Source organism: Gymnoscopelus braueri (assembly GCF_963280865.1).
Source record: "Gymnoscopelus braueri genome assembly, chromosome: 1".
In the NCBI taxonomy this organism is placed as follows: Eukaryota; Metazoa; Chordata; class Actinopteri; order Myctophiformes; family Myctophidae; genus Gymnoscopelus; species Gymnoscopelus braueri.
Genome location: NC_137603.1, coordinates 47,079,797 through 47,099,098, shown reverse-complemented (window position 1 = coordinate 47,099,098; position 19,302 = coordinate 47,079,797). Strand labels below are relative to the sequence as shown.

The following is a 19,302-nucleotide window of genomic DNA, read 5'->3' as shown; positions in this document are numbered from 1 at the left end:
AATATTGTGAAAATAGCTGTTGGCATTGTGAGCTTGTAGATTGGCTATTTTCACAATTTTTGCCTCTTTCTTAGCCTATTATTTGATCATTTGGCCAATGTTTGACCAGTTTGTTGATTACTTACTTGCAGAAATTGACTTTTTTCTTTACTTTCTTTTTGAGGTATTAAAAACGTCTTAAAAGTCCTTAAATTGTCACTTCACTGTTATCTGGGCACCTCCCTGGGGTTCCCGACCCACAGGTTGAGAACCACTGCTCTACCAGTGGTTCTCAAACTTTTTTGATTTCAAGGACCCTCAGTTGGCCACCTACTGAGGGTCCAGTGCACAAATGGACCCATAAAATCTAGAATTGCAGAACTTATTTTTTGATGGAAGTGTTCTACGTCATTGTATCCTCTCCAGACTAGTATATTCAGCAATAGGCTAATTATCCAACAGATCCTTAAGAAGGGGCTCTTCCTGGAGTTGTAAGTTATTAGGCCTACCGCCTACCTTCAACACAAAGCATCCAGCCTATTGTATGTGGACACCAAGCATACAGGACAGGACATATGCTGGCTGTCAGTCCAGCTGTCAGCATCTGTCCTTCCCCAGCCACATGTTACAATGGCCTCTCCACACAGCTCCACCCCTCCCAGTGATCCATTCAGGGGCGAGGGCCTGTGTCGTAAATCAGCAACACCCCCCACTCTACCGTTATGACCAGTGGGCTTATTTGCCTGCTTGATGGTTTTTCTGTGCCTTTAGGTTTTGTTCTGGAGTCTTGACCTAGCTGCAGCATAACCCATTACAACATAAAGTTTCTTAAAATATACTACTGGCCATAGCATTAATGAATCGCTGACCCATTAAGTTGAAAATAGATTCAATTCAACTTAAAAAACAACAACAGCAACCACAAAAGACCAGTCAGGTTTTATATGGACTTCACTAAACAGAGGTTGCATGGTGCTCTTTCGCAATAAAGATTGAATAATTCAACTCATATTAGTCTAAAGAGTAGCACTACCTACCATTAGCCTTTTACATGGTTTTAAGTTAATAATGTAATAATGCCCAAACATGACAGACTGTTAGAGTAAATTAATTAATTGCTCAGTCAGGACTCTTCCCACTTCATTCATTTCAATTAATCAGCAGAGGATAATTAAGGAATTTGAGTCAAATTTGGGATACCCTTTGGACTCTGACTCTCACTGGATTCTGATGGAATTTTCTGATGGAATTTTGTAAAGGCTTGAGTCAGTCCAGCGGCTCCAGCCTAAAAATGTTCCAGGCTGAATCATACTCTAACCAGCCCCATTATGATTTATTTATACTTTGTCGTACAACGGTGTTGCTCACCGAAAATAGCTTGTAGATCTGCTATTTTCTGTGAGCGATACCGTTGTACAACAGAGTATAAATTAAGCATTAGTTGTTGTGTCCATGATGTGTACACAAAGGCCTGGGGCTTGTATACTTCCCGTGATGCAGCAGTGTTTTCAGTTGTTGCCTATTCATGATAGATCCTTTCATGTACCTCCTACGTCCAAGACGTACTTCTCCTCCTCTCATATCCCCCCCCTCTCTTTCCTTTTTTCCTCTCCTTTCTCTCCCCTTCAGGTCTCCTCTTTCTGTTCTTCACCCACCCCCCCTGTCTTTTTTGCTTTCTCCCCTGTCCTCCCCCTCCTCCTCTCCTTTCTCTCCTGACCAAAGCTTGACTCAGGAGAAACAGAGGCAGATGTTCCTGAAGCACGCGACTGCCCTTCAAACCCCCCACCCACAACAAACACCACCACCACCGCACAAACCCAACCCCCCACCACCACATTGGAGTGGCCCAGCGGTTAACTTAACTGAAAGAGTGGACATGGCAGGCACAACACACACACACACACACACACACACACACACACACACACACACACACACACACACACACACACACACACACACACACACACACACACACACACACACACACACACACACACACACACACAAACACACACACAAGCAAGCGTGTGCGCGCCCTGTGCTACCCGAATATCCCCATGTCCTCCTGATCCCAGCCACCCCAGGGTCAGGCTTGGTGTCACAGTCCATGGCCGAGGGTCTCTCTGGGCAGCTGGTCCAACTAATCCTCCTCACGGAGGCCACTGGTTCTTAAACTATAGGCCGAGGACCCCCAGGAGAGCACACAGAAGAGAACTCGGGGCAGTGGGTAATTTGCTCAGATTTGATGATGATGATAGTAGGCAGGTAAACCTTGGGTGGGTTTGGAAGTCCTGTCACTGTCAGTTCCCAAGCAAACTTAAACATAATTATGTTTAATAAGCCTTGGACTTAATAGGATAGTTTTTTTTATATTAGACTAGACCCAGGACGCAGGAAATGGGTGCCTTTGAGTAATGTTAATAATAATAACGACAGTAGCAACAACAACAACAACAACACCAATAATGATAATAACTATAATAACTAATTTCACATACAGCACGAGCACACACACATCACATTCAATAACAACAAACAAGCGCTCCCTTATCAGAGTACTGCCAAAATTGGCATCAAACAGGTTACAGGTAGCCAAATGGGCTACATATCAGGAAATATCTTATGAGAACATATATAGTATGTGCACTAATTGGTAATATCAGTAATATAGCATGGGAATATTCACTGACAATACAAAAAGACAAAAAAAAATCACACCCTGTGTGAAGTGGGCGGTGTCTTGCTAGCTAATCACAATACTGAATGGAGTCAACCAATCATGTACAAAAGATAAATACATTTATTGAAACACTCTTTATGATGGACGAAACCATAACTTAAAAAAAACAAATTTATGTTTTTTTTTAAAGTTATGGTTTCTTATATGCACATGTGTCATGTGACACTGGCCAATCACAGTCCTGAATAGATTGTGATTGGCCAATCACGGTGCAGGGTTAGGCGGGGTAACTTTTGGCCAATCACAGCGCAGGATAATTGTACAAATTTCCAAACCTCACTTATAGGGGCGGTTTCACCGCCCAAAAAGAATAAAAAGAACTTTCATACCTGCTCAAAATCAGTTATTTAGAAAGATTTTTAAGAAATGATCAGCAGAGAGACCCTTACATAGAGCTATATTATGTGGAGAGTGGACTCAAAATCAGTGGCCATTGATTTCAATGAAGGCTGCTCACCCAGTGCATACTTTCATACCCTCTTCCGGGTTTGGGCCCAATAGGTTTGATGACACCACGGGCCACAAACTACATCCATGTGCAAAGCCCTCGAGTCGAGACCAATGGTCAAGCCCTCAAGCTTCACATACACTATAACATGGATGTAGTTTGTATATATATATATATATATATATATATATATATATATATATATAGATATATATATATATATATATATATATATATATATATATATATATATATATATATATATATATATATATATATATATATTGGGTTGAGTTCCTTGGCCTACTGCAGCATAAGTCAATATTTCAAAAATATTGAGCGTTTGTAGACTGAGATGCAGACTAAAACAGGCCTTAGTTGTATTCTTTCTATGAGATCAGATGACCCATGCAAAAGCGACCCATTTTGTCTTGGCTCTAATTGAATAATCCAGAAAGCCCCACCTCCCTGTGGACTTTAATGCTATAATAACTGCAGACCGAGGCGTTCAGTGAATCAGTGAGTGAGCGCACAGAGAAATGGATGGTTAGCCTTCGTGGGAACCTCAACATCATCACCATCACACACACACACACACACACACACACACACACACACACACACACACACACACACACACACTGACCATATGGCCACCTCATACCGTTGCATTGCATGTTGCATGCTTCCACTGTGATTTGGCTTAGGATGCTGTGAGCAACAAGTAGCTTCACCAGTAGTATGGAGAGAGAGATTCAATATTTATTTGTACACACATTGTTTTGTTTTGATTGTGTTGTTCCACTTTTGCTTTGGCAATGTAAACGTTTTCTCATGCCAATAAAGCTCCTTTGAGTAGAATTGAATTGAAATTGAGAGAGAGAGAGAGAGAGAGAGAGAGAGAGAGAGAGAGAGAGAGAGAGAGAGAGAGAGAGAGAGAGAGAGAGAGGCATGATGAGAGGGTCTAGAAACGGTTGTACAGATAAGGACGGACAGAGATCATCATATAGGTTCGAAGGAGAGTTGGGTAAAACGCCATTTGTAAGTTCGGTGTTGTGATATTTGGTGAGCAGATGGCTGAGGCCTGGGGAGGAGAAGGAGGAGGAGGAGGTGGGGGGGAGGGGGTGCACCCCTCCCACCTCCTCCAGAGGCGTGTCCTGTCCTCGCGACCCTTCACAAATCACACGGCTCTCCCTAAGGGGCTCGAGCCTCGCGACTCACCGTTCAATGACAATCAATGGGAATTACGACGCGAGAGAAAGAGATGAATGGACGGCGGGGCGCGAGACCTCTCCCTTTGTTCCTTATGTGTCACAGCAGAGAGAGAGAGAGAGAGAGAGAGAGAGAGAGAGAGAGAGAGAGAGCGCAGCGCGCGTGCACACACACACACACACACACACACACACACACACACACACACACACCACACCACACACACACACACGGTGTCGCGAGCGCACACACACGCACGCGTGCGCGCGCGCGCACACACACACACACACACACACACACACACACACACACACACACACGAACGGACGAAGACAATAGAAAAACACTTCAGTTAAACAATCTACCTCCAGTTAAACAATTGATCTACCCTCATACACTGACACAAAGACACACGCGCACGTACAAACGCGTGAAAGTAAATACTTCTCCCTGATTTTTTCAGGGCACCATCACAGAGGAACCACGCGGCATAAATTATGTTTTCTAGGAGTTATCATAGATCTTGGTGCTGGGGAACAGAAAGGGGGGGTTCTGTCACGCTTTGCTGGCGTAATCTGAAATGTGTGCCACGTCATGGTGATGATGAATGACTGATGGTATACTATAGCCTCTACTATATTGGCCTATAATCCAGAGAGTGTGTATGAGAGAGAGAGAGAGAGAGAGAGAGAGAGAGAGAGAGAGACACGGAGGGATAACGTTACGAGTTGAGATGAGTGTAAAATAAATGAAAGGGAATTCCAGTGGTGGAAAGTAACAAAGTACAATTTTGAGTTGCTTTTTACTTTACTAAAGTATTTCCAATTTGCAATACTTTTAGGTAGTTCTACTCCACTACATCTCAATGGCAAATATTGTATATTACTTCACAATTATTTGAAAACTTTACTTTACAGATATACATTATTATATTATACATTAACCACTAGCCCTATTTAATAGGCTATTTATTTTTTTACATTTTAGTACTTTTACTTTTGGTACTTTAATTGATGCCAATACTTTTGTACTTTTACGCAAGTAGCATATTGAACACAGGCCTTTTACTTGTAACAGAATATTTCTACACTGTGGTATTTAGGCTACTTAAGTAAAATATCTAAGTAGGCCTACTTCTTCCACCACTGCCAAGAAACCCCACTTACAGGCCCTCACTGTAAGGGCCCCTACACACTGCCCGATATTAGCCTAAAAGTATTGCCTAAAAAGCATATCAGCATCATGCTCTGATCGCTTCCAAAACTGTTTAGCCACCATAGCAATTTGTAGGGCATCAAACATTTTATTGGACAAATAGAAAAACCTGTGTAGGCTAACATTAGGACAATACAATATGTGTGGTGTAGGCTACTGTAGAATGTTGTCTTCTAGAGGTTTTGGCTATGAAAGCCCTTTGGACCAGTGGTTCTCAAAGTGGGATTCAGGGGTCCTCCAGGGGGTCCCTGCAAAATTAGTTAAAATATAGCATCAAAATCAGTTGAGCCACTTTAACCCTATATGAGCTCACAACCTCACAATGCAACAAGTTGTGAGCTTTGTAGATTGGCTATTAAAAAGAAAAAGAAAATATTTTTGAACCATTTTTACAACTCCAAATATTGTATGGGGGGGTCCCTGGCACAAAATGTTTTCAGAAGGGGGTCCGTGGCCAAATACATATTGGAGGTCCTTGACATCATGACAATGTTTGAGAAACACGTTGCTTGGAGTGAACAGCACAGCGACCTGGAACGTTGTGATGCTGCAGCATGCGTGGGCGCGCGCCAAATAATGCGACGACTCAGCTTCAATTAGTGATGTTAATTAAGACTTGGACCACCCTGCTCCCCTCCACGTCTAGAGGCTGCTCCAGGCGCGCGCGTGTTATTATGCTTGTGTGGGAGATATAACAACACGCGCACATTTCCATATGCGCAAATCAAAATGCCCTAGATGGCAGGCAACAGGCTATAAAACATACAATTGTTGAAGTTTGACGTTATAGCGCCCCATAAAGCCTTAAAGGTTTTTACAGATTGCGCACTGCGAATAGTTCTGGGCGCTGGGTCGTGTGCGAGTGCGCGCTTTCTCTCTCTCTCTCTCTCTCTCTCTCTCTCTCTCTCTCTCTCTCTCTCTCTCTCTCTCTCTCTCTCTCTCTCACTATCTCTCTCTCTATATCTATCTCTCTCTCTCTCCCTCTCTCTCTATATCTCTCTCTATCTCTCTATCTATCTCTCTCTCTCTGGTGTTGCATTTATTGTGAGAGAGCAGGTGCTGCCGACTGAATTACCATACAGCTGAAAGCACAAAGAAAAAAAAAACTTTCCTCCCTCCTCCTCCTCGTCCTCCGTCACCCACCACCACCATCACAATGTGCCTTAATGACAGCCACGCGAGTGACACACACCACCAGGTCTCTTTACTGCCCCAACCATCGAGTGACACACCACCAGGTCTCTTTACTGCCCCAACCATCGAATCAAATACACAAGCGGTGAAAACTGATAGATAAAACGGAACGTGGTGATAACGGCAATAGGCCATAGGAGGAGGAGGAGAGTCTAGTGGTTCCCAAACTTTTTAGCTCGAGACCCAAAAGAGAAATTTGATGTCTCCCTGGGACCCAAACTGTAGTGAAAATAGCTAATACAAGCTCACAACCGGTCGGCTATTTTCACTATTTCATTTGTTTTAAATTCATGAAAATTTTTGATTTGAGGAAAAAAAACAATGTTTTCTTTAATGTTTTGAAATTATAGTAATTAAAAATGTAGGAAACAAAAAAACAAAAAATAAAGGGATATTTATACTTGTGACCCATAAAAATGTGTCCGCGACCCACAAATGGGTCCCGACCCAGTGTTTGGGAAACAGTGTGCCATAGCAATAGGCTATGTGTTTAGGCCGACCTAATGAAAAGCAAGAAGAAAAGCATAGATAGCCTATTGCCAAACGCAGACTTTATAGGACGTATAGTTTATATATAGAGTCTTTGACGTTTTCAGGCCAGGGACCCCCAGACTGAGATGGAGCAGGGACCCCCTACCTCGTACATTTTTGTATAAAATTGTGTTTAATATGTATAAACATACCATGTTATTGTGCATTCAATAAGCTATTCAAATAATAGACAGATTAATATATTCATGCTTTTATTTAAACATGTACAAGGTACAGTGAGTAGGGTGGCCGTGCCACTGCCATTTATAAACATACTGTAGGCCTACCTTATTAACTGAGGGGAAAAAAACAAGCACAGTCCACAAGCAGAGGTGGTAGGCAGCGGCTATTGTAGCCATTACGCACATTACGCACAATAATGTTATTTCAACTCTCCGCCATTAATTTTTTTTAGCAGACGCTCGAAGCATAAAGTCTAAATCTGAGAAGACTTGGGGTAAGAATAGCTGATAGATGGGATGAAAACCCAGTGGGATGTTTCAGGGTGTTGTGGTGATCATCATGAGAAAACCACGGTAGGGCAACAGCATCGGAATGTTGCAGAGCAGATGGTCGCTAACCCAGTTGGAAAGGCTGGCCCGAATAGTTTGTCTGACAACCCGGGCCATGCAGCCCAACTACAGCCTAATACCGTCCATAGCACCATAGATGTGGCGTAGCCATACATCTCCATCTGTGATGTCATCTGATGCCGTAATGTTATAGGGATTTTGTCCGGAGGTTAAAGAATTTGTCGGAATGTAAATGGCCCCTGTCCATTTATATTGTGGCTGAGGCATCAGGCAAGGGGGAACACCAAAACGCTCGCCCCAAAACACAGTGGCCCCGGGGCAAATCCGGCGGCATTTACCTGGTATTCCTGAACGTAAGTAACCGCAGTAAACTATGCCTAAACCCTAACCTTATTCCTAAACGTAACCTCAGTAAAACGGTGCCAAAACCTAACCTTATTCCTAAACTTAACCTCAGTAATACTAAGCCTAACCCTAAACTTATTTCTAACCTTATCGCGAAAAAAAAATGGGGGTGAGCGTGTTTTGGGGCGAGTATTCCGGTTACCGCAAGGGGTTGTTGCACATTTAACAGCTCACTGGCCATTTGGTCTGTCCTTTGAGAGAAAGAGAGAGGGGAGGGGAGGGGGGGGGGCGGTTTAGAAAAGTGTGTGTGTACCCCCTCCTCTCTCTCTCTCTCTCTCTCTCTCTCTCTCTCTCTCTCTCTCTCTCTCTCTCTCTTTCTTTGTGATGGCCCCGGGGCGGACTTGTGTAGTGGTGGTAGTGGAGGGAGGGAAAGGGGAGGGGGGGAAAGGGGAGGGGGGGGCCCTCATTTGCATCTTATTACCCTTTGCCAGTGGGTGCGAGCCCCGCCGTATAAAACCGTCGGCAGTGGTTGAGAGACACATGAGACACACGCACGTTTGCCGAGAGAGACAGACGCGACTTTTTGTGTAAGATCAATCAAGTGGAAAAATAAACAAGGCTGTCCTCTCTTTCCTTCTGATATTATTTGATGCTCTGGAATTATTTTCTCCATAAGGAATTTCATCCACATTTTACCCAAAAGGATTCTGCTTGTCTTGGAGGATTACTTTTCTACATTGTAAACTTTATTTCTGTGCGCTCCTCGGTGTCTCCCATGGCCTACGGAGGAGCAGAGCGACGCATCTCCAGGACCTCAAGAGTTCAATAACGTCTACTGAACCTGTCCTTGAGCTTTCTTTGAGTCTATACACATTTCAATATATCCTCGACTCTCTCTGATTGCAAAGAGGAAACTTTGAAGACTTTCTCCATGCTTGTTTGAGACAGAGGAGCACTGACTGACTTGTGGAACTTTCACTGCTTCTTGACGGACTTGTCGACACAATGGGACGCCTGTGTCTGATCCTAGCTGTCACTTTCTCTCTACTCATCTGCCAGGTAAAAAAAAGTTTTAAAAAAGTGATTTAGACCAGTGGTTCCCAAACTTTTTAGTTCATGACCCAAAGGAGAAATTAGACGTTTGCCCGGGACCCAAGCTAGTGAAAATATAGGCGCCGCGTTGCTTCTTAAAAGTGTTTTGTTTATTTTATGGAGTTTCTTAGATTTTTTTGAAAATTCATGGAATTCTCTTGAAAAATGTTTTAAATTCATTTTTAATTTCTGAAAATGTTTTTCTTTTATTTGTACGTTTTGAAAATGTTTTGAAATAATAATAAAACCCCGAAAAAAGGGATGTTTACTCGTGACCCATAAAAGTTGGTCCGCGACCCAAACATGGGTCCCGACCCAGTGTTTGGGAAACAGTACTTTAGAGAGTGATTTAGGGCTAACTGCTCTTGTTTATCAGTTAGTTTTGTGGAAAAAATTAATCGAACTCCAGAATGACTGTTCGAGCTAAAGTTTATATAGTCATATAGCTTAGCCTACCTTTTGAACAATTAGCAGAGGCAGAGCTCAGTATATTTTGTGTCATTATTTCTACAGGTTTTGTGCTCCGGGCTGTTTGAGTTGAAGTTACAGGAGTTCCTCAATAAGAAAGGGGTGCAGGGCAACGCCAACTGCTGCGTCGGGGGGTCCGCGCCTCCATCACAGGGGGGCTACCAGCACCAGCAGTGCGAATGCAAGACGTTTTTCCGGATCTGCCTGAAGCACTACCAGGCTAACGTCTCCCCCGAGCCTCCCTGCACGTATGGCGGGGCCGTGACGCCCGTCCTCGGCTCCAACTCCTTCCAGGTGCCGGAGACCAACGCCGACAGCTTCACCAACCCCATCCGGTTCCCCTTCAGCTTCACATGGCCGGTGAGTGGACTGGACATCTCAGTGGTTTTCAACCTTTTTCATATCAAGGTCCATTATTTATTTGACGTTTTGAGCCACGGACCACCTTTTGATGAGATTCAGACTCTCAGAATATTTTGTTATTGTTGGATACAATTTTGTCCACAATTCCATGCTGTATTGATGTTGGTACCACAGGAGAGGTGACAGGCAAACTTTGATCAGAATAACAATTCTTTAATTAAGTAATGCAGATGTTACAACAATTTAAATCTTGAGAGCGTAAAATGAAACCAAATGGACCGGCAAGGGTCCATTTGGTTTCATTTTACACTCACAAGAGTTAAAGATATATAAGGGTCCATTTGGTTACCAACCCTTCCATCATTTAGCTGGGGACCACCTGGAACCTCCTCAAGGGCCACTGGTGGTCCCCGGACCACTGGTTGAGAACCACTGCTTTATCCTGTAAATAGGACATACAAGTAGCCTATCTGTGATATTTTGTTAATTTTAGAGCACTGTCAATAGACTTAAATTACAAAATATTTAAATGTGATCAAATGTCCCCACTTGACATGACAGTATTTCTTTACATGGAACAGTAGCCTAATAGGCCTATGCGTAAATTATGATGAATTATCAGCTTATCAGACATGATGGGTGTTGGGTGGGTGTATTATGGAAATGTGTAGGCTAGCCTAATAATAGGGGTTATATTATTTCTGACACAGTAACAGATGCCTCCCAACTCGCCACTAGTGAGGGTCATTGTCAACAGAGTGTGAGAGGGTCTATTGTAGTGTTTCGGGTGCTCTTGGACAGGATAAGATGGGGAGGGGGGCTTCCCCCAAACGCTGCTTCGAATAGGGGTGGTGGGAAATTTAACATCCTCCGAGTTGGCACATCATTGACAGCGCAGCGTGAAATTCCGCCTCCTTTGGTTTTACGACGGTGTTGGTGTGAGGGCTGCGGAGGTGTAAAAGTGGAGCAGGTAGTCGCCCCTATTAGGCCCCTAATCAGCACGGGGAATTAGGCTGTGAAGTTTATTGAGAAGCCCTCCTATTAGCCTTCTGCTGCTGTGCGGCAGCAGGCTCCAGGCTCCAGGCACAGGCTGCTCTGGCAGCTGTTCTCTCCCTCTCTGTCTCTCTTGTGTCTCAAACGTATTTTTTCCTTCCCCCAGGGAACGTTTTCACTGATCATTGAGGCTCTGCACACTGACTCCCTGGACGACCTGACAACAGGTGGGTGGCAGACGGATAGAAAGGCTGACCAGCAGTCTAATAATGAGCCGTGTTTTCCCTCAAGTCTGGTTCCCACTATGAGCCAAACAGGGCTCCTCATTTTCATGTTGCTGAAGAAAATGTCTTTTTTCATCTTCTTGCCAGTAAATAAACCCTGAATGAGTAAAGTAAAGTAAAAAAAACAACAACAACTTTTAAATCATCTCCATAAGAAAACATAATTATGTTCAACTAGAGGTCACTTCAACAAGACACACATTTTAAATAATTGCAAATATTAATTGTGTCACTGATTATAATCTGTTATAACAATCACATTTAGATTAGACACTTAAGAAGCCCTGGTAACCCCACATGACTCTGGCAGGCAAGTGCTTACTGATGGACATCTTAATGATTATTGGCTACTGCAATGCAATGTGAGGGTGTTCTAGGTTCAAGGTTAAGTTTATTACATCCCAAACTGGACAATTTGTGCTGCAGCAAAGCAGATTAAGAACTCTAAAAGACACAATAAACATACATAGAACAATAAAGACATACATAAGACAATCACAAGATCCAGATCATAATCATGTCATCATAATCATGTGTCCACGACAATAACAACCAGTGTGTGTGTGTGTGTGTGTGTGTGTGTGTGTGTGTGTGTGTGTGTGTGTGTGTGTGTGTGTGTGTGTGTGTGTGTGTGTGTGTGTGTGTGTGTGTGTGTGTTTTGGTATTGCCTGCTCTCCTCTTTTGCACAGCAATCTTTGAATCAGTGTTTATTTTCTCCATAATAACACAAACTGTTACTGACTACTGACTGTTACTGTTTAAAACCCAAACAATGTTAAATGGTATTGCAGGTCTAAAGACAAAATGCCTAACTGGTCTCCTTCCCATGTAACATAACTGAACGCTTAACAACATTTTGTATTTAATAATCTTTATTAATAATCAATTAATAATTTAAGTCATCTTACTTAACCACATGAATGCTAGTGTCCCCATTCTGGGCATGTTATTAAAGGCAAAGATTTCACGAAAATAGGTGAAGATTCCATGAAAATAGCTGATCTACAAACTCACAATGCAATGCAAAGCATTGTGAGCTCCTAGATTGGCTATTTTTGGCAAAGATATTTGGTGTAGAGGGAAAAAAGGAGAATACCAAGTATATACCCTTGGGGGACCCCAGTCAACAAAGTATAAAGGGTATAAGTAGTAGGCCTACATTTCCCTTCATAACTGCCTTGGTAAATAGATGCCTCGCTGTGGCTTACAATGTAATTAGATGCCCCTAGTGAATAACTAAAGTATTAAATAAGTACTCTGTTGACTCTTCCAGAGAACCCCGAGCATCTGATCGGCAGGATTACCACACAACGCCACCTGACAGTGGGGGAGGAATGGTCCAAAGACCTGCAGTCAGCTGGCAGGACAGAGCTGCGGTACGCTTACCGCTTCATGTGTGATGAGCACTACTATGGCGAGGGTTGCTCCGTCTTCTGCCGGCCCAGAGACGACGCTTTTGGACACTTCACCTGCGGCGAGCGAGGAGAAATCATATGCGTCTCGGGCTGGAAGGGAATGTACTGCACTGAACGTAAGTGTTAGTCATTTAACTCTGAGATGGATAAATGAACACTGAGGATTTTACTGTGTAGGCACAATGTAACTACTGTATTATTATATTTGGTGAGGGTAAGATGAGGCATGTTACTAACATGTATGTTAACGTGCATGTATACTAAGCTAAATGAGCTTCAGTCAGCAGCACTTCATCCCATTTCTCTCACTCCATTGAAATCACTACTGGTGGTTTGTTTTGACTTATATAGTTGTAGGCCACCCAGGGTTTACATACCTAATTCAATGATAAGAAAATGTAGTTTTTTTAAATAATTTAATATAATATACATAATATTTGTATCAGTTTCAAACAATAAGACAAAACTTTTTATTAACTTAAAACTTATAAAACAGTGAATCTACACTTTCTTCTTTTTCTTTTTTTTTAATTTTCTTTACAGTTTAGTGACTTTTCGAAACTTTTCAGGCCCCTAATGCGGGGCCCGTGTGCAACAGGCGTCAGTTAGTTATCCCGTAGCAGCAGAGGCCTCCATTCTAATGAACCATGGTGGCTCCTCAGTAATTCACATGCCGCGTGCCTTCCATTAGACCACTGGGGCCTCCTCACTGCAGCCCTCCTCCCCGATTGGCCGAGCGGGGGTTCTGTATTGTTGTGATTGGGGCTGGCGATTGGCTGAATGGGATTGTGTATTGTTGTGGAGGGGGCAGCTGCTCGGTGAGAGGAGACAATAGAGCAGCTGTCTGGTGGTTAGCTCCACACAGGCCAGCTGGCCCTGGAGGAAGGAGGAGGGGAGTGAGGAGAGAGGAGGAGAGCACCAGTGGAGGAGGAGGGGAGAGAGAGAGGAACGGAGCGAGGAGAGGAGAATATGGGGAGGAGAGGAGATGAGAGTAGAGGAGGGGAGAAGAGGGGCCAAGGGTGAGAAAAAGGACTTCTGACCCACAGTCAGGGGGAGAAAGAGTGCTTTGTGCGGAAACCTTTTGTGCTAGAGAGCAGCCGTGTTAAAGGAGAGGGCTGGTTGGCTGGTTATCCCCTTGGTGACCGGGGCTGCAGTAGCACTGTGGACAGCACGATCTTGGCTAGACCTTCTAAACTCATGTTTTGTGACTCAAAACAGTCTGTCTGAGCGTTTCTGCTCTGTCCCCCACAGAACCAAAGTTCTGGTAGTATACTATTCATTATAGGTTGCAGGATGAGACCAAATTCCATTATTTGAGTCTTGATCCTATCAGTTGTCTTCCTAACACTACGGTTCCCAGGATTCACCTTTCTGTATCTCCTTCTTCTCTGCAGCACTCTGTCTGCCTGGCTGTGATGAAGAGCATGGCTTCTGTGACAAACCTGGAGAGTGCAAGTAAGTCCCGACACACTTGACATCTGTTTATCACTGTGTTAACTGTATATCTGGGAGTGTTTTTCAATTTGAAAAACAATCAATCAATGAAAATAGTGGGATATGTGACTGTAGCTATTTACTGATGGCATCTATTGTTGTGTTTTAGGTGTCGCGTGGGATTCAGTGGGCGTTACTGTGACGACTGCATCCGTTACCCTGGCTGTCTCCATGGCACCTGCCAACAGCCCTGGCAATGCAACTGTCAGGAGGGATGGGGTGGGCTCTTCTGCAATCAGGGTGAGTTCACTAAATCAGGGCAAAATCACAGGGTCTCATAATTAACTCTTGACCCTCAAACAGATCTCCACTTTGTTGGAATATCCCTGGGACCGATTCACACCCATTGAATCTGTATTGTTGTGCATAAAGGATTTATGCTAAACCTTTTGTTGTTCTTTTTTATTTTTGTTTACAGATCTAAACTACTGTACGCACCATAAACCCTGTGTGAATGGAGCTACATGTACCAATACTGGCCAGGGCAGCTACACCTGCTCCTGTCCCCCCGGATTTGCCGGTGCCAACTGTGAGATCGAGGTCAACGAATGCTCTGGAAACCCCTGTCGTAATGGAGGCAGCTGCTCTGTAAGTCCTGAAACACATACACAGTAAATCTAGACACCCCAGAATTTACACTTGAGACAAAAACAAATGGATGGATTTAGCAAGAATCGTCAGTAATGTTGTCATTTCTCCTCTCTCCCCCTATATAGGATCTTGACAATACGTACAAGTGCACCTGCCCACCTGGTTTCTATGGCCACAATTGTGAGCTGAGTGCCATGACCTGTGCTGATGGGCCTTGTTTCAATGATGGGCGTTGTGTAGATAACCCTGAAGGTGGCTACTTCTGCCAGTGCCCCACGGGGTACGTTGGCTTCAACTGTGAGAAGAAAATTGACCACTGCTCATCCAACCCCTGTTTTAATGGTATGTTAACATTTGTTCTCTTCACATTATTTAAGTCATATGTACTATGATTGAATACATATATCTGTGCTATGATGGTCAGATGTCTAACTCTCTTTCTCTGTCTCCTTTGCAGGTGCAGAATGTGTAGATCTAGTTAACTCTTACCTATGTCAGTGTCCTGAGGGATTCTCAGGACCTAACTGTGAGGACGTCCATGTTGTTTCTGGGGACTGTCTATCCTTCCCTTGTCATCATGGTGGAACCTGCCAAGAAGGAGTTAATGGCTACACCTGTAACTGCCCACCAGGTATGAAAACATCATACTTATCTTTGATTTAAAAAGTTAGGGTGGCTGCAGATCACCATTGGGGAGATTATGTTGCTCCTGACCAAAGTCTATGCACAAACATGCAGCAGCGAGCCATAAAAGCATTCCACCAAAACCAAACGTTTTGCCATGTTTTAGCCATAAATAAACCTATTATATTTACGACTAAATTGTAGAAATGTTACTTGTTCTATCAAGTGAAATTTTATCAAGCTATAACTTTTACCAATGATAAACATTGTTCATATAACACTTTTCAAAGTAAATGCTCTAACATTAAATAAAACCATAGAACAAATCATAGAAAAAAGTGAAAGTGAATTGTAGAACTTTAGCAGTAAATTAACTTTCTCGACTTTCTGTTCTTCCAACAGGCTACACAGGCAGGAACTGCAGCTCCCCAATCTCCCGCTGCCACCACAGTCCCTGCCACAATGGAGCAACCTGCCACGAGCGCGGAGGCCGTTACGTATGTGCCTGCACGCCAGGCTACGGTGGTCGTAACTGCCAATTCCTCTTACCGGAGGCCCCAAGGGGCCAGCCGGTGGTTGAGGGACCAGACCGTCGTTATTCTTCACCAGAAAATGGCAATAACGATGATGAGGAGAGCGATGATGACACCAGATTCCCCTGGACAGCCGTTTGCGCTGGCATCTTCCTGGTTCTCTTGATCCTGATTGGCTGTTCAGTGCTGGTGGTCTATGTCCGGGTCAAGCTGCAAGAGCACCACAGCCACCACGGGGACAGTGTCCATAGCGACAGCCATGAGACCATGAACAACCTGACGACAGCCAACAACTGCCTCCGCAGTGATAAGGAGCTGGGGGCCATGACACTGACAGCGTCCGTAAAAAACACTAACAAGAAGGTGGACTACCATTCTGAGCTGGCTGGGTCATTGGGTGGGCTCAGTGTGCTCAGTGGGTTCAGCGGACTTAGTGGGTCTGAGAAAAATGGGTTTAAGACTCGCTACCCTAGTCTGGAATACAACCTGGTCCATGAGCTGAGGCCAGAGGAGCTGTCTCTTTGTAAAGAGGAGGAACAGGGTCACTTGGAGGCAAGATGTGACACTGTGGATGAGTCTGATACAGAGGAAAGACACAGGAAGAGACTAAACAGGTACACAGCTAAACAAAATATATAACATAGTATGTTACAAATATATTAAAGAGGTACAATTAAGTTTTAAAGGCATTTTAAACAATTAATATGCATTAAGTCTAAGCCTAAGCCATAGTTACATAAGCCTCTTAGATGAATAACACAATAAAATTGTGATATTTTTGTATTTCGTATTGAACTCTAAACCATGTGTTCTTTTTAAGGATGTCAGTGCTAACCTGTCTTTCTTTTCTGTATTCCACAGTAATGCATCAGAAAAGAATCAAGCAGAGGAGAATCCATGTTGCAGCGACAGCAAATATCAGTCAGCCAGCGATTTGAAGTACAACTCAACGACTGATGTTAAACCTCCTTCGACCAACAATGTTAAATATCACTGTTCCACTGACGGCCAATACCAGTGTTCCACAGACACTAAATACCAGTCAGTCTATGTCCTATCTGACCAGAAGGATGAGTGTATTATCGCTACAGAGGTGAGCTTTCAATTCAGCAATCAACAACCACACGCCATTATAATAATTTACCTCAGTCATAATCTACCTTACAACTACAAATCATAAAATTCACCACTGTATAGCTTTGTACAAGATCATTAAAGTGAATTTTATTTCATACCATGAACATGGGTAAAACTAAACAAAAGCAAAAATACAGCAATATACATGGATTTTAAACAAATTATCCTTTTGTGTTACAGGTATGATACCAATGTAGTCCAGACCATACCGGATCAGGACGGTGTTATCTGGTTTAAGCCAGTCCAAACCAGCCATGAGCAGTAGAGCTCACCTTGTCTCCAGGAGGTTTTACTCCTGCTGTTTGCTGCTGCCTCCCTGCTGCTGCTGTCATGGAATCTCACAGTACTGAGATATACTGGATGACTAAGTACCAAGAGAAGCTCAGTTAGTACTGACTTATTATGGACTCACTACTGCACTAGTACAATGGATGAATACTGGACAGTTTTGATCTCCGAGGGACGTAGGTCTAATGTTGACCTAGTACGGTGGCCTAAGTACTATAAGACTTAGTACTTGTATAAACGTAACACAGAACTAGTACTGAAATACTACCCAACCAGTACAATTGATGAATGCTGGAGAACTGATGAAGAACTATTGTGCTCTCTCAAGGATGGAGTACAGGGGGACTCAACGCTTGTACCAGTCCTGACTTAGTACTTATCTTGTTCTGCTTCAGCCCAGAAGATGAGCTCCGAAGACCATGAAAAATAATCTTCAAACTCTTTCATTCTGAAGAATGGAATACTGACTTGGATGTTGACAAGTTTTATTGTAGTACTTTGAAGTACTGATTGAATAAACTGTGTAGTACCTTTGGAGTACTGAGAACTTAAGTACTGTTATAGTACTGTTATGTGCTGTGGTTTACAGTGTAGTGTAAATTCTGGCATGGACACTGGACAGTCACCTGTCTAGTGTTGTGTGTAGTGCTGCAGAGCGTATAGTGTTAACCATGGTACACAGCAAAACACTATAAGGATTCTTAGAGTGTATGCTGCAAGTAATCTTGATATGCATGGAGGAACACACAACGCACATTGCCCAGCTGGTAGCCTGACCACTCCTTGTGTGATCTTCTGGCTGAATGGAGAACAATGGATGGACTTCTGCAACAGACACACCTGTAGCTCTGCGATGCTGCCATAGACTGTGTTGGCTGAGCTGGCTCTCAGTCAAGAATAAAATAGACTAGAAAAGAATAGAGGACTCCAGTAGTGACTGCAGATTGATCCAATGTGGATCTGTTGGGCCATACTGGCCCCTGACCCCTAATTGTTGAGACACAGGGCAATGTTTTGGGCAGTGTAACTTGGGCAACATTCCTAACAGGAGGGAAAGAAATGAAAAACTGCAACAAATCGATCAAATTCTTAGAAACAGGATATTTCCTTTCTTTTCAGGATTTCAGGGCTTTTTGGAAACCCGACTTCCCTCCCTTCTATTTCCTGCTTTTCTTCTGTCCTGACATTCCAAACATTTTTCAGATTTTATGTAATGAGTGCAACACATGCAGCTCCTTTGGCAAATGTTGCTTGCTAGCATTGTCTGAGAAGTTGTTGAGTGTAACATTGCCCAAACCTGCTGTAGTGTTTCCCAGAGGACTTTGCTGAAATGGACTAGTCTAACTGCCAATACCTCATTGCACTATGGAGGTGTGTGTGTGTTGGTGTGTGTGTTGGTGTGTGTGTGTGTGTGTGTGTGTGTGTGTGTGTGTGTGTATGTGTGTGTGTGTGTGTGTGTGTGTGTGTGTGTGTGTGCGTGTGCGTGTGCGTGTGTGTATGTGTATGTGTGTTGTGTGCGTGCGTGCGTGTGTGCGTGCGTGCGCGAGTGTGTGTAAGCGTGCGTATATGTGTTTTGGATGAGTGTGCGTGCAGATTTGGTCATGACTGCGTGGTGTTGATGTATGCACTGCCCATTCCCACCCACCATCACTGCCAGTCTTCTGCTATTGGCCAGTGGACGTACAATGATGCCCATCCATTGGTTATGAAATACTGTCCCATCATGTTTTCCTTATATTTTTGTTTTGCTAATGTTTATGTAAAAAAAGAGGGTGTATTCTTTTAATTTAAGTTGTGTAATTATTTTTGTTCAGCTCATT

At 43.4% G+C, this 19,302-nt stretch overlaps 1 protein-coding gene across 1 annotated transcript in view; it reads left to right on the top strand.

Moving 5' to 3' along the window:
• The first annotated feature begins 8,793 nt into the window (after window positions 1-8,793).
• Window positions 8,794-19,302, top strand: part of LOC308084684 (delta-like protein D) — a 10,608-nt gene continuing 99 nt past the window's right edge. Inside the window, exons 1-12 of the mRNA XM_080427498.1 lie at window positions 8,794-9,259; window positions 9,806-10,120; window positions 11,283-11,343; window positions 12,674-12,931; window positions 14,210-14,270; window positions 14,419-14,549; window positions 14,728-14,897; window positions 15,026-15,242; window positions 15,358-15,531; window positions 15,927-16,671; window positions 16,919-17,150; window positions 17,375-19,302. The exon at window positions 17,375-19,302 is cut by the window's right edge and continues 99 nt beyond it. Of these exons, the coding sequence (XP_080283624.1) occupies window positions 9,206-9,259; window positions 9,806-10,120; window positions 11,283-11,343; window positions 12,674-12,931; window positions 14,210-14,270; window positions 14,419-14,549; window positions 14,728-14,897; window positions 15,026-15,242; window positions 15,358-15,531; window positions 15,927-16,671; window positions 16,919-17,150; window positions 17,375-17,380 (2,424 nt within the window). The 5' untranslated portion in view covers window positions 8,794-9,205 and the 3' untranslated portion in view covers window positions 17,381-19,302. The remainder of the gene's footprint in view (window positions 9,260-9,805; window positions 10,121-11,282; window positions 11,344-12,673; window positions 12,932-14,209; window positions 14,271-14,418; window positions 14,550-14,727; window positions 14,898-15,025; window positions 15,243-15,357; window positions 15,532-15,926; window positions 16,672-16,918; window positions 17,151-17,374) is intronic.